The 15021-nt window shown below is 29.4% G+C and overlaps 1 protein-coding gene across 1 annotated transcript; it reads left to right on the top strand.

Annotated features, from left to right (window-relative positions):
- The first annotated feature begins 6019 nt into the window (after positions 1-6019).
- On the top strand, positions 6020-7593 carry LOC129314189 (glutathione S-transferase U19-like). Its single transcript, XM_054957552.1, has 3 exons — positions 6020-6067; positions 7142-7375; positions 7458-7593. The coding sequence occupies exons 2-3, from the start codon at positions 7155-7157 to the stop codon at positions 7591-7593; spliced, it is 357 nt and encodes a 118-aa protein (XP_054813527.1). The 5' UTR covers positions 6020-6067; positions 7142-7154.
- Positions 7594-15021: the final 7428 nt, after the last annotated feature.

Raw genomic sequence — 15021 nt, forward strand, 5'->3', positions numbered from 1 at the left:
TCTTCAAAACAAAGAACTCGCTTTACTTTCCCTTGTTGCTATTGACATCAAAACCACAACTAACCGTCATCGACATCAAAATTAGAGTTGTGGCTGAACAATGCCAAAATTCTCATGGGAGTTGAGCGAGAGAGGAAAGGGAGAGTTGAGAGGGAAAGGTTTTGATCAAGGGCGTTTAAGTCTTTTGCTTATTTAACTTATTGACACTGCAAGACCAAGTCTTTCATCAAATTTCCAAAGTCCTTCTTAGCAATCTCAAATTTGGTGGAGTTTTTTTTTAAATCTCAATTTTTCCAATAGATAATCCAAAATCCTTTAATTCAAGGGATTTTGACTGTGATCCATGCATGAAGAGATGCAGCCTTTAAGCAAGACAGTGAGTGATGACGCAAACCCAAAAGCCACTTGACTATGGTCAACTGTATGGAGAAATTATTATTTCAATGTTAATATATTACACAATTAATATTGTAGCATGCAATTTTACGGATACAAAAAAAAGTAATATTCATACCTCAATTTTTTTTTCTCCCTTTTCAACAACTTGAATCCTACTTAATTCACTGCCTCAAAATTTTCACAGTAATTGAATATCAATTCATTTTGTGCCAGTATAAACTAGGAAAGATATAATTATTGGTAGACTATAGACTAATAACTATGTTTCATGTATCCAGAAAAAACCGTGTATTTAAGTAATACTTCTCCGGTCCTATTTATAAGTCCCATTTTAGAAGGTTCATTTGGTCTCATTTATAAATCATGGTGTGTCTTTTTATGTAATATTTGAAAAGCATTTCCAAAAATTACCCTTCATGAGAGAGAAAAAGTAATAGGACATTACTTTTTAGATTTGTTATATAGGGACATGTTTGAAATTTTACTTTTATTCCTTGTACTTTTATTGTATTGGTATTGATGAGGTTGGTAGAAATAACTTATAAATAGGACCGGAGGGAGTATCACTTATATAAATAATGAAAAAAATATGATCGATGATTCAATTTTATGTTTGTTGCAACAGTAATAAAAAGTAAATAAAGTTTACCAGAGATGAGATGGGAATAAGGGCGGGCTTTTTAAGCAAGAGCGAAACCATCATATGAATGGAGGGGGCCAAATTTATAAAAATAATATTTTTTTATTTATATCTTTTAATTTTTTTAAAGATAATCTTATTAACTGGAGAAGTCATAAGATAATTATAAATAAGTATAAGCAAATTAAAATTTAAAATAGTTAAAGTAAAATCATGTGTTTAAATATTAATAACTAATAATATATGCAATTTAAATAATGAAAATAAATAAATATTTTTTTAAAAATTTATTTGTATTCTCTAACTCCAATTCATAATATAGGGTATCAATAACTATTTCACGATTTATAAGAGATGTTAGTGGAAGACAGTGGTTTAAAAATTTATATATCTTTTTGGAAAAACATAATCATTGATACTTATAATTTTATTAGATTTTACTTTTAATTCATGTAGATTTTTCTAGTATTTTTAGTTCTTATAGGGATTAAAAACGCTCAAAACACTAAAACTATAGCTTATAGGTACCTGAGGTACAAACATAATACAATCTTACCAAAATTATAGAGACTAATAATATTTAAAAAAAATATAAGGACTAAAAATAAAATTTGATGAAACTATAGGAATCGATGATTGTATTTTCCCTATCTTTTTGATTGTGTCCTCGTTAAATGTCTTATATAAATACCTTAATAATAATAATAATTAAAATTCTAAATAATAAATAAAGAAAGTGTATAGTCAAAAAAATTATTAAAGTTACCTAATATCTTATATTTTTAACCAAGTAAAACTTTTAAAAATGTTTTATAAATGAAAGAATATCTAATTAATGTGCTAACAAAATAAGATATATAGATGTATTTATGCATGCATATGTGTATGTGCATGGTTGTATGGAGTTTCTTTTATTAGGAGGGGGGGGGGGACTCTATAGCCATGATAATCTACTCCCTTGTGCATAATAAATTGGAAGAAGTTGGGGGGCCCTCAAGTTATATGTGGATTCGCCCTTGACCTTAAGGGCTCACACCTTAAAGCTGATTATTTATAATTTAACTTAATTCTAAAGCCTGGCCTTTAAGCCCTCTTTCTCCAAAAAAAAAATAATATTTTAATTTAAGCAGAATATTCTAAAATTTAATATAAAAATAAATCAAAGTCTCATATGAAATTCAACAAAAATTTAAAATTCTAAATTTAAGATGAAAATTAAAATCTTCATCAATATAAATCTAAATCCTCCTCCTTATCATCTAAAAATAAAATATTAAATCTCTCAAATGTAAGTCTACTTGTTGAAGATGAAGGTGGAGATTTAATGTCAATTATCTCAGCAACTTCATCATCATCACCTATACTAAATATTAACCAAATTTTATTATTATTAATGAAATGTTTGTATGTAGATATGTATATATGTATGTATGTATTAGAAGACAAAATATAAAAATTAACACAAAACGACAAAAAACCATTTAACCAATTGTCGGTATAAATTAATGCTTGTACATTATCTGAAAGGAGATGAGGATGATACTTTGTTAAAACATGAGAGCCCAACTGGAAATGGTGGTTCAAACATTTTCCAGCAGTAATGACAACAATTCAAACATTTCTTGGGGAGGCCATCAATCTCTAGATCTTTTGCAATATACTTCAACGAGCAAGGGAAGCAATGATGGGTTCTTCAATCAAGCAGTGTCGTGAAGAACGGGGATACATTATTGGCACTGTCATCGCCATAACTCCTAGTCTTGATCACCCCAACTCGATGAAAGCCGTATGCTTGCAAATTACTCGACCACCGCTACAAAACAATATGGGTGCTTTTTGACTCCACCATCGTTTTGTGTTTAGGGACCAATACCTAAATCGCACTAGATTGTGAATAGATTTTAGGACCTAATGCTTGCTAGTGCTTCTATTTTTGTCAAAATCGATGGTATAATGGAACCAATATTTGCATAATTGCATATTTGAGTTGTAGATCTCTTCATCTTCAATGTTGTGGTTATGCGTTTGAACATATTCCATTATTTTCCGATCTAATTTTATGAAACTGATCTTATTTTATGTTTGAATTCTATGCTGATTGAATATTGTAATTATCTTCCTCAGTTTTTCTTCTTGGACAATGGACTTTTTTTGTTCTCCAATAGTGATTTTTTTCAGGGCAGTCTTCATGCACTGGTTCTTCTAAGGGGCTTTTTCAGCGATATTTTTCTCTTTTTAAAATATGAATATAATATTAAATAAAATTTTTATCTCATTTTTATCTATGTAGCAAACATACTTTTATACTTCACTTCCACTTCTCTCAAAAATACTTCTCTGTACCATTAAGGATTCAAAACCTTTAGGACATACGCTTGGCCTTTCGGAGGTTGATCGCCAACATCGTCGTCTTCTCTGATTTTCCGGGCAATTGCTTCGCCTTTAACGTGTATACTAACTCATTATTAATATATATCTGCCTTAGCTTCCATATACTCACCTCTATACACCACTAGGCTATGTTCATTGCATATATAACTAAGTGGATCCGTGAAGCTTCATGGGACTCGTTTTCAATTACAGCATACAAATATCTCCAAAAGAGGGACACATCAGCATGTGTCATGTTTGCTAGAATCGGTCCACCGTGTTATGCCATGCGTTCATTCTAGTTGATACGTAAAGGCCCTTACTTTGTTCTCCCTCCCTACCTCCCAAATTATAATTGATTCATTTATTAGCCAATATTACTTTCTCCGATTCTATTTATAAATCACTTTTAATTTTATTCCTATTAAATACATATATTTTAATTTAATAATATAATTTCTTTCATCAACATTTACTTAAGGTAAAAAGAAAAATTTTTGATAATAACTTAATGACATGATTTATAAATAAAATCATAGGAAAAAGATTATTAAGTTAATAACTTAATAACTTATTAACATTTAAAAATTTAGCTAAGTATTGGAAAAAGATTATTATTATTATTATTATTATTATTATTATTATTATTATTATTATTATTATTATTTGGAAAAATGCTAAGAATATAATTGATACCTGCACACTTCCATGAATGGGGGTCTCCATCAGAGGGTAATATTGCATGTGCTAAGGAGCGAGTGATGGTTTCGGACGTTTCGATGGATACAATAAGAGGGCATCGATTGGTCAATTTATGTTAGTCCGGCTTGGGAATTTAATTCAGAGTTTTCCGTCCAAATAAATAGGTCCCATTCCGCTCTTTTAAAAAGGTGAGGCCACCCACCCCCCCCCCCCTTTTTTTTTAAAGTAAGGCACAAAAGTAGAAATTCCAAAAACAAATGTTTCTAATAAATGTTTCATCTGTGGTCGTTATATTTTTAAAATCTCAAATTATTATCAATGAAGTTTGTTAATTAGGGAATAATATCACAGCAGGAACTTTAATAAATAAATGTTTTAGAAAAATGTATATTAAGAATTATATATGGAGAGTGTCTTTTTACATGAAATTGGTGTTTGTATGTAGAGAAGAGAAAAATGTGGAGATCAGTCAAGCAGTGGGATCACTGAGCATCGTTAATGGAAGATTGAGTGACCAATTGCGTTGCCTCAAAAAATGTTCCATCATTTGTGGATTTTGATTCATAATGACACCAATTTGCCTTAAGTGAGAGTTACCGCCCCATTTGGCTTAGCTTTCTCTGATACCAGATTTTGACAATATATGCACAACATAAAATACTTCCTCACAATTTTCATTTTCAACTCAATTCACAAAAAGATATATTTCGTATTCTCATGATATTTGTACTCCAGTTGATTTTAAATAAGATATTAATGTCATTACTAAGATAATAGTTTTCTACTTCTATGTATGAATAGGCATAAATTATCATGACATACCTTTCCATAGCATATTAACCTAATAAAATGAAACCTTAAAATAATTAAAGGCAACATATTGCTTGCAATCCGCTGCAAGTTTCAGGGATATTTATCTTTATTAAAATTAAAGAATATTATGCATTAATATGAATTAGGTGCGTGAAAGTTGAGTCCTAGTATTCACTCCCTTTGAACTATAATATATGATATTGTCTACATATCCAACTATATCTTAATCTTAACTTCATTTATTATCTTTTTAAAAATATGTATTATTATGATATTTATATAAGATATTTAATAAGAATGAGTTGAAAAGATATCATCTTTTTAAAAAATCATGATCTCATTTATTTATTTTTTTTTGGAAAACCGGGAAATAGTTACCATCACTAGTGCAAAATATGAGTTTAAAAGACTATTTTTAATATCAATTCACAAGTAAATGATGTTAAAAGTGAACTGGTGTCATTTATGTTATTAAATGAGTGTTTGCTTGACTTTCAATATCAAGTTCAAAGGGAATTGATGTTGTTTCATACTCTTAACATTGGGGTTTACATACAACTAATGTTGATAAGTATTTTTATTAAAATTTATTTTTTAAATATAGTTACCATTTGCAATAGGGGTCTTGCACTTGATGTTAAAAGCTTTTTTTTTTTTTAAATTTTTTTAAAAACGGCTATTCAACATCAGGTGGACTGTCCACTTGATGTTAAAAGTAATTTTTTTAATTTTTAAAAAATTTTTAAAATTGAGTGGATAGTCCACCCTCCATCCAACGTTAAAAGGTTTTAAAATTTATTTAAAAAAATTAAATATCACTTTTAACATTGGGTGGACAGTCCACCCAATGTTAAAAGTGATATTTAATTTTTTTAAAAAAAATTTGGTACCCAATGTTAAAAGTAATTTCAAATTTGTAAACTCCTTTTGTCTTCCACATTTTAGAATTGGCCTTGTGATTGTTTCTCTTTTTCCTCCTCCATTGTGTCCTCCTCCCCTCACCTTCCCTTCCTTTTTTGTCATGTCCCCCTCCCCCTCCTTCCCCCTCTTCCTCAGTGCCCCCTTCCCCCTCCCCCCCTCCCTCCTTCTCCTCCTCCTCCTCCTCCCCTCCCCTCTCGGCCACAGTCGTGGGTTCTTCCATAGGTATGTCTTTTCTTTTTATTTTAAATCTATTTATAATTAATATAGTTTAGTTTATTTTAATTTTTAATGAATATTTTAGTTAGTTAATTTTAATTAGTTATTATATAATTGTTCGTTGAGGAGTACTACATGTGATCAAATTGTTATCGTAGTTGACATTATTTATGTGTAAAATTGAGTGTTTTTTGTATTTAAAATGTTTTGAAAGTTTAATTTTTATGGGAAACTGTTAAAATTTTTTCAGCTTCATTCTTTTCCCTAAATTTCTTCAATTTTAATTGTTATTAATATTGATTGTTGCTAAGAGTGCTGTTAATAGTGGCTTTATAAGACCTTAAGTTATTGCATGTGATTATTTATTTAAATAAAATTATGAATTTTGTCTTGTAAATTTTTTAAAGGTCTTGGAATGTCCTATTTGCAGGGAAGACCCTACTGAAATTTTTTTAACTTTATTCTTTTTCCCTAAATCACTTAAAATCTTAGGTTAGTTAGGAATTTATATTTTTGAAATGATTTGAAGGTAATAACATGCAACAAGAAGTGATCACTAAGAAGGGATATGGGAGAATATCCCTATATGAAATTAATTTTGAAATAAATATTAGTTTTTTAATTTTTTAGAAGTGATTGTTTGAATTATATTTTATTTATAATTCTTTGTATTTTATTTATTTGTGTATTGTTTGAATTTATTTTATTTATAATTCTTTCTGTTTATTACTAAGCTGAAGAATACATCATAATACGAAGAAATAGACAATCCAATAATGATTTAATTATATAATAACATCAAATAATATCTCTTAATAAGACTGATATGTATACATAATAATAAATAAATATTTGGAGAATGTTCTAGATAAGAAGTTTTGTCAAAGACTCATTCCACAAGCTTTTTATTTATTTATTTATTTTTTGAAAAAGAATCCCTAGCTTCCTCGAAACTAGCCGGATTATTTTGTATTATTTATACAAGACAGAAATCCAAGACATTACTCTGCAAAAATGGAACAAGTAATGCTCTTGGGATTGTGGACCTGTCCTTATATCATGAGAGTGAATTAAATTCAGTACAAAGAAGAAGATGTATTCGAGAATCAAAACAAGAGCGACTTGCTTCTCAGATCAAACCCATTCACAAGAAAGTTCCAGTATCATTCAAAACGGAAAGCCCATCTGCGAATGCCTTGTCATCCTTCAATATATTGATGAGGTTGGAAGCACAGATACCTGCCTTCTCTTTGATGATGCTCACAACCGAGCCAAATTAAAGCAAGATTCTGGATTGATTTCTTTGACAAAAAGGTCAGCTTCCTCTCTGGGATCCATCAGGATGACTTCAATATTCTGCTATATGATATAAATGTGTGATAGCTGATTGTGGTAGGAAGATGTGGGCTAGCAAGGGAGAAGAGCAAGAGGGTGGAAAGGAGGATTTCACAGAGTGCGTGAGACTTTTAGAAAATGAACTTGGAGACAACATTTATTTTCACTACTACAGAAAAAGGCTTTGGCAAGTTTGAAATTTTAGTTATGTAACATTTATAAAATATTATAAAATTCAATGCTATTAGAGGTTTCAAGTGACATTTTATCAATTAATGAAATGTCACAATATTAAAACGATAGCTTTTCGTTTGACAAATGCCACTTTTTTGAAGTTATATTTTTTTAAAAAGTAAGAGAGGTGGTGTTTCTAACCAATGAAGTGCTACTTCAATTTTTTTTTTAAAAAAATTAATGTCAAAAGAGGTGGCATTTCATTAGTTTGGAAACGCCACCTCTTAATTTTTTTTTTCAATTTATAACACATAGGTGGTGTTTTTGGGAAGCAGAAACATCACCTATTTAATTTTTTTTTTTTAGAGAGGTGGCTTTTCTTTAGAGAAGTAATGTCACCTATGTAGTTTTTTTTAAAAAATTTTAAAATACAATTAGGTGGTGTTTGTTCATTGAAATTTTGAAAAATTATTTAAAAAAAATACATTAGGTAGCATTTGTTCATTGCATAGATGCCACCTAATGTATTTTTTTAGAATAATTTTTCAAAATTTTGTATACCCAAAATTTTCACTTTTACAAAAGATCCAGCAATAAACATGAACCAATCCAGCAGTTTATAAACAATAAAAATTTACACCATTTCTTAGCATACAACAAACTATTCAGTTTATAAGTACATTAATATATCTAAGTTCTCCAAATAAGTGAAGACATGTAATGAAAAATTTCAACAATTTTCAATTTACATAATTATTTATCAATTACCCTTTGGCCAAGAAATCCAAAAATGAAAAACCATTCTTCAATTAGATCATAAATTTGTTCGTCATTATATTCCAAGCATTTTGTATCTTGATAGTACTACAAAATATATTAAAACAGGAGGTCATTTATAAACATCTAAACATAATCAAACCCAAATTAAATTAAATTTTCATACCTCAAATGAAACAAAAGATTGACCATGAGTGATCATTTCCTTTATAAATTTCATAATATAGTACCCAAAATTGTTGTCATTTGGTTGGAAAGGGCACTAAAAAAATAACCAAAAGGTAATGTAAATTTATGAATGAAATAAATTTATTTTCAATAATTTGATAAATTCTTTTAAGTATAAATATACCATAATTTTTGTTCATTGATAATTTTTAGAAAAGTCTTTATTTCTAGAAAAGGATAGTTCTTTGTGACCTCAAAAACTATTCAATACCTTACCAAAACAAAGAAAAATTAATCAATAATAATTTACACGCGCGCACACACACGTAAAATAATTCTTTTAAATATAAATACTTACTTATTAAATAACCTCAATATATTAGACTGATCTGTTGGCATACCTCTAAATAGATGATCTAGATAATAAATTAAAGGCAAAAGAACAGCCACAAGATTGATAATAGTCAAAATCTAATGTTTTCTGAAAAATTTAAACTTTGGTTATGTCTTGATAATATTGAGATATCTAGTACATAAAAAAAGAAATAACTAAAAAAATAATTTTCTCGTATTGTAAGGTATTAAGAATAACATATTTTGTCCAACTTTTGATTTTTCTATGAACATTTCTTTTGCAAGATTTACTTGTTCAAATGAACTCAATGTCGACCCATGACTAATATCATGAGAACTAATAAATGCAAATATATTCTTTTTCTCCTTGTCTTTCAAAAAAAGAGATATACAAATACCTTAATAAACTACAGAAAATTGTGTGAAAACCAATCACAATAGGTGATAAAAATAATTAATATCAAAGAATGTTATGAAACATGTACCTTATCTAAGTGTTCATAACACCAAGCACTCGCCCATTCTTAATTAAGTATTTCCATGATGGTATTTTTATCAAGATATTCTTAACTATCTTTACAATATATTTTTTCTTCAAATTTTATTTTAATTGTTTGGCCATTAGTAGTAAGCTTTGGCAAAAGAGTTTGAAGGGCTTCACAACAATTATTGGCCTTTCTCATTTTTTAAGCTCCATGAGATACACTTTTTTGCTTATGCATAGTATTAGAATTCTTGAAGATATTACCATGCACTTTAATTATTCTCTTATTCTTTAATTTTTATTGAGTCTGTAAAAATCAAATAATTAAGTCATGTAATTATAATTACATCTAGCAAATTATAAGTGTGAATTATATAATTACTTTGTCAAATAACTCAATGAGATATAAAGGCCACACAACAAAAGTCACATCTACATCTTTAACCAATACAATATTCTCATTAAGAGGTATTGGTAACTTGGCATCACAACATTAGTGCAGATGTCCACAGATACTTGCAATATGCCAAGGTGTAACAAAATCATATGTAAATTATCTTCAACAAAATTGTAAACAGTACTCACAGCAACTGCATTTTTAAAGGAAATTTCTGTGTATAATTTACATTTTGATTCTCCCTAGGAACAAATAAAATATTTAGCAATTTATATTATAAACATGATAATAACCTTAAAAGTTATCTATAAAAAAAATACCACAGGGAGAGCAAGATGGTTTGACACAGAAGTGCAGTTATCTCTCAAACTAGGGCTTTCACATATCGGAACTCTCACTAGGCCCTGGTGGATTATAGCATTCATTTGTTCAAATAATTTCTTATTTTGTTCTTATAATTGATGATATTGTTCTTCATAATGCTATTCACACAAATACTATTCTAGCATTTGTTGTCGAAATGCATTTATTTTCTCTTTTAACTCAGCAATAACGCTCTTGTTTAAGCATCTTCAACCCCCAAAATAAGTGGTTTGGGTAATACTAAAACCAACCCTTCTGACACAACCAGGGACTTCTAGAACGTTTAATACTTTGTTAAGGATGTCTTCACGATTAAATTATTGTGCTTCTTTTGGCCTTTCTTGTGACAAAGTTTGCTGTTATATAATGATCATAACATATTATATATAAAATTAAATCATCTAAATAAAATTTTAAACATGAATTAAGTACTAATATGTACACAAGTCTGCTAAACTTGCCTTACACCATCATCTTCAATTTTACCTTTTGAATTTAGTTGTCCTTCAACTCATACTTCATGTCATGTAAGTTGTTCACAATTTAAATTGTCTTTTTTGATAAACATATTGAAATAATTAATTGAATTCATAAATCACTCCAACATATGCAATAGATGCATGTAATAATTATTAAATATAAGGTATGTATTTTATCTTGTTCAATGAATATGTATCCTTTTTGACCTTTTTGAAGCGATATTTTTGGCTTTCCGTTAGTTGACAATAGCACTTGCTTTTCACCTGTTCAAATGCAAATTGAATTCATATTAATTTTATTTGAGTAAAATTAGATTTAATTCATAAAATTTGAAATTATTTATCTTAAATTCTTTTATTGTTGCGCAAGAACACATTCATCCCAATCTTCTTGAGATATGATCCCATCATAAACGTCAGGTAGGTGTTCAATGATGTATTAATTTTATCTATTAAATACCACATGCAAATATCTGCATGAAATTTTTTAAGAAGAACTACGACTTTGTTAAGGACATATGTTCTATGAGTCTCGTCAAGTTCAAAACAAGACTGTATGAAAGAAAGAAAAAAATTTAAATCATTATAAGCATAGGAAAAAATAATCAAAAAGATAAAATATTAATGACTTATTTTTTTTTACCTCAACTTGTTCCCATATGAATCTCTTGTATTCATTTGGAACTTTTCACCAATTTGTAAATGTAATAGGCACATGATCTTGAGTCACAACCCTAGTATAATTGATTAATTTTTCTTCATTTGGTTTTATTGGCTAACCCTTGATATTCCATCCAATTCGTGGTTTTATTTCCATGCTTCTATTTCTAATCAATTTGGCCATCACAATTTTACCATGATGAACATCTCAAAACATTTTTTCCTTTACTGGATGAAGACCATCATCATTTAAACTAGTATGAGGCTTATCATTGTTTGAACTCATTTTCTTGCAAGTTGAAATCAATACATCAACACATACATAATAAGAAAAATGAAAAAAACCAAGTAACATGAGAAATTAAATTACTTTTTTATTTTTTTTGTTTTGATTTAGAACTTCATAGGTCGACCTACATCCCATCTATATGATCATCTCTCATGTACAAGTGCTTCTCTTCAATTAAATCATTATCAAAAGATTGTATTGTCCCGTAAAAAAGATCATCTTCAATATTCACATCTTTATTACCTTGATCTTGATCATCATCTTCATGTATTTTGTTTGGTAAAAGTACAATAAACCAATTCTTTTTTACAGGATTAGGAATAAAGAATACTTGTTGAGCTTGCGAAGCTAAAATGAAAGGATCATCTCTATATCCAACTTTATATAAATTCACTTGAATAAATCCAAAATTATCAATCTGAAGTCTACTATAATTGTTAACCCACCTATATCTAAAGACAGGCACCCTAAACATAAAGTAATCTAACTCCCATATATGTTCAATGACACTAAAGTATGACCTTTCTACATAGACAAGGTTGGTATCTTTTGAACTAGATATATGTAAATTGCCAACAATAAGTGTTACTCCACTATTCTACATTGTGCTTTAATCATTTTGTTTTTTGGTATAGAAAGTGTAACCATTGATCACATAACCAGTGTAATATAAAACTTGCAAACTCAGTCCTTTGGCCAACTATCTCAATTTTTCAAAAACATTAATTCTTCCTCAACTCCTTAAGGATGAGACTTTTAAACCACTTTACAAAGTGTCAATTGTGTTCTTTTGTTACAAAATTCACATTTCTAACACCAAACATGTCAATGAAAATATCTTGTGTTCTTCAACAAATGGCTTTACTTCTTTAGTATTTTATAGAACATATAGGTGAGCTTGTTCACATTTAGCTACTAAAATGCTAATAACTTTTTTTTTTTGATTACTCCTTTCCTTGATCTTCCTCCATCATTGTAAGACTTTAGAATCCCTATAGCATCAATGTTAGATAAATAATCTATACACAATTCAGCTGCTTCTTTAAATATGTACCATTCAACAATAGGTCAATATCTATTTTTTACATAGCCTTTTAAAATTTTCATGTAATGCTCAATTGGGTATATCCATCTTAAATAGGCTGGGCCACACATTTGAACTTCCTTGACTAAGTAAACAGTTAACTTAACCATAATATCAAAGAATGAAGGTAGGAAATACATTTTAAGTTCACACAAGGTCAAAACAACTTGCCTTTGCAAGGTTGACAAATTTGTAAGGTCAACCACTTTATTACAAATCATTCAGAAGAACAAGCATAGATTAGTGATCGTGCATTGCACTTTTTTGGGCAAAATTGATCAAATACCAATCGATAAGAAATTTTATATGAGGACATGACAATCATAAGATTTAAGACCTTGTAACTTCAAATATTTCATTGACATAAGGTTCTTCACATTCGAAGAGTATCCCTCTAGCACTTTAACACTATGAAGAAACTCAACAAAAGATTTTTTTCTATGCTTAGATAGAGTGTAAGCTACTGGTGGTAGATAGGTATGATTTCCTTTCTCCACTAGAGCCAATTCTTCTCTTATTCCTATGGAGATCAAATCTAACCTTGACTTTACACTATCCTTACTTTTTTCTAAAAACTGGAGCAATGTCTCAATCATATTGTCACAAAATTTTTTTTCAATATGCATCATATAAAAAAAAGATCTTACATGTAAGGACTTCTAATATGGTAGATAAAAAAATTAATTTTTTCCGACCACTTGTTTCAACATTTTTTACAAAAGGTTTACCAAAATGGTTGTCAAGGCTTTAACACCTTTTTAAACACAATCATGCCTGTAATGGCCTAGGCTGTTTGCCTTCTTTAGAGTCACCATTGAAAGCTTTTCTTCATTTCCTTCAGTGATATGTCGAAGGTAAGAATCTATGGTGTCCCATGTAAACATGTTTTTTTTACAGTGATATAACCTTATTGAATGAGTGTCCTTTTCACATATAGGACATGCACCATGTCCTTTAATGTTATTTTTTGAGAGATTGCCATAAGCAGGGAACTCATTAATGGTGCCCAATAACATATCTTTAAAATTGAAACTTTCTTTTAACATAGCTTTCTAATTGAAAATTTTTTTCCTATACCTATTATAAACCTCCACACTGGTATCCCACATTAGGTTTAAATCCTCTATTAAAGGAGCCAAATATACATTGATATCATTTCTCAGTTGTTCAGGCCTAGATATTAACATAGATAACATCATAAAGTTGCATTTTATGGTAACAATCAAATCAATCCCTACTCAAACACTTACAATGTCGGCTGGCGTCATAATCCTAATTTCTCTTGGAAAGATGGCTCATCACTCAAGAAGGCATCAACTTTTAATACAAAGCCAATTCAACTACTAGAATTCTCTCAATTTGAAAGGCAATTTATTCCTAGCCAAAGCCTAAAGTTGATTTAAAGGATATGTTAGCCAAATTAATGACTGCACACATAAAGAATAATTCAGGAGCAAGTGAACATTAATGCAAGGTTTGACTCATCTCTCAAAAATATAGAAACTCAATTGGCCAGTTAGCTACTACTGTAAATGCCTTGAGATAAGGTGGCTTACCCAATGACACAATTCAAAATCCAAGACAAGAAGGCAAGAGACCTATAAAGAATGCAAAGTTATCAAGATAAAGAATGAAAAAGAGCTAGTAGATAGCCCATCAAAACTTCAAATTATTAAAAAGAAAGGAGAAAGTGAACTGATGGATGTTGAAAATGAAGGATAAAGTCAAGAGTTATCTCATGATGTCAAGAGTGGTGAAAAATTTACTCAAAGGAAGAATGACAACAAAGAAGAAGTTCACATATAAGGTTGGAAGAGGAAGAAAGAAAGTGCATTGCAAATAGAGAAAGAGGTGAAATCAAAGCCACTATTTGTTCTTCTTTTACCTTTTCCTCAAAGATTTGTTAAGAAGATTGATGAAAAATATGCTAAGTTATGCAAAATTTATGAAGGATGTATTATCTAAAAAGAAAAGACTTTATGATATGAAACAGTAGCACTTCTAAAAAGTGTTCTTCTATGATGCAGCAAGCGATTCCACTAAAGACTCTAGATCCAAGACAATTCATGGTTCCATGTAATATTAGAGATATTTTTAATGGTAATGCACTTTGTGATTTAGGAGCAAATGGCAATTTAATGCCACTTTCTATATGCAAGCAACTTATTCTTGGGATTACCAAACTCACCATTGTTATTTTAAAATTAGCAAATGAATCCTTACAATATCCAATGCAAGATGCCTTGGTGAAGATAGATAACTTAATAATTTTGGTGGATTGTATTGTGGTTGATTTTGACAAGGACAAGGAAGCACTACTCATTTTTGGTTGTCCTGCTTTAGTGACTGCAAGAACTATTGTGGATGTTTGTAGAGGAGACATTACCATAAGGGTG

The sequence above is a fragment of the Prosopis cineraria genome, unplaced genomic scaffold (genome assembly GCF_029017545.1).
Source record: "Prosopis cineraria cultivar Desert tree isolate PC_DT_omini unplaced genomic scaffold, ASM2901754v1 PC6, whole genome shotgun sequence".
Classification (NCBI taxonomy): Eukaryota; Viridiplantae; Streptophyta; class Magnoliopsida; order Fabales; family Fabaceae; genus Prosopis; species Prosopis cineraria.

Excerpts from the sequence above, each read along its gene's own strand:
- LOC129314189 (XM_054957552.1), top strand. The coding sequence starts at position 7,155 with ATGTATTCGAGAATCAAAACAAGAGCGACTTGCTTCTCAGATCAAACC. Across the intron at positions 7,376-7,457 it reads TTGATTTCTTTGACAAAAAG|GAAGATGTGGGCTAGCAAGG; the intron begins GTCAGCTTCCTC and ends TGATTGTGGTAG.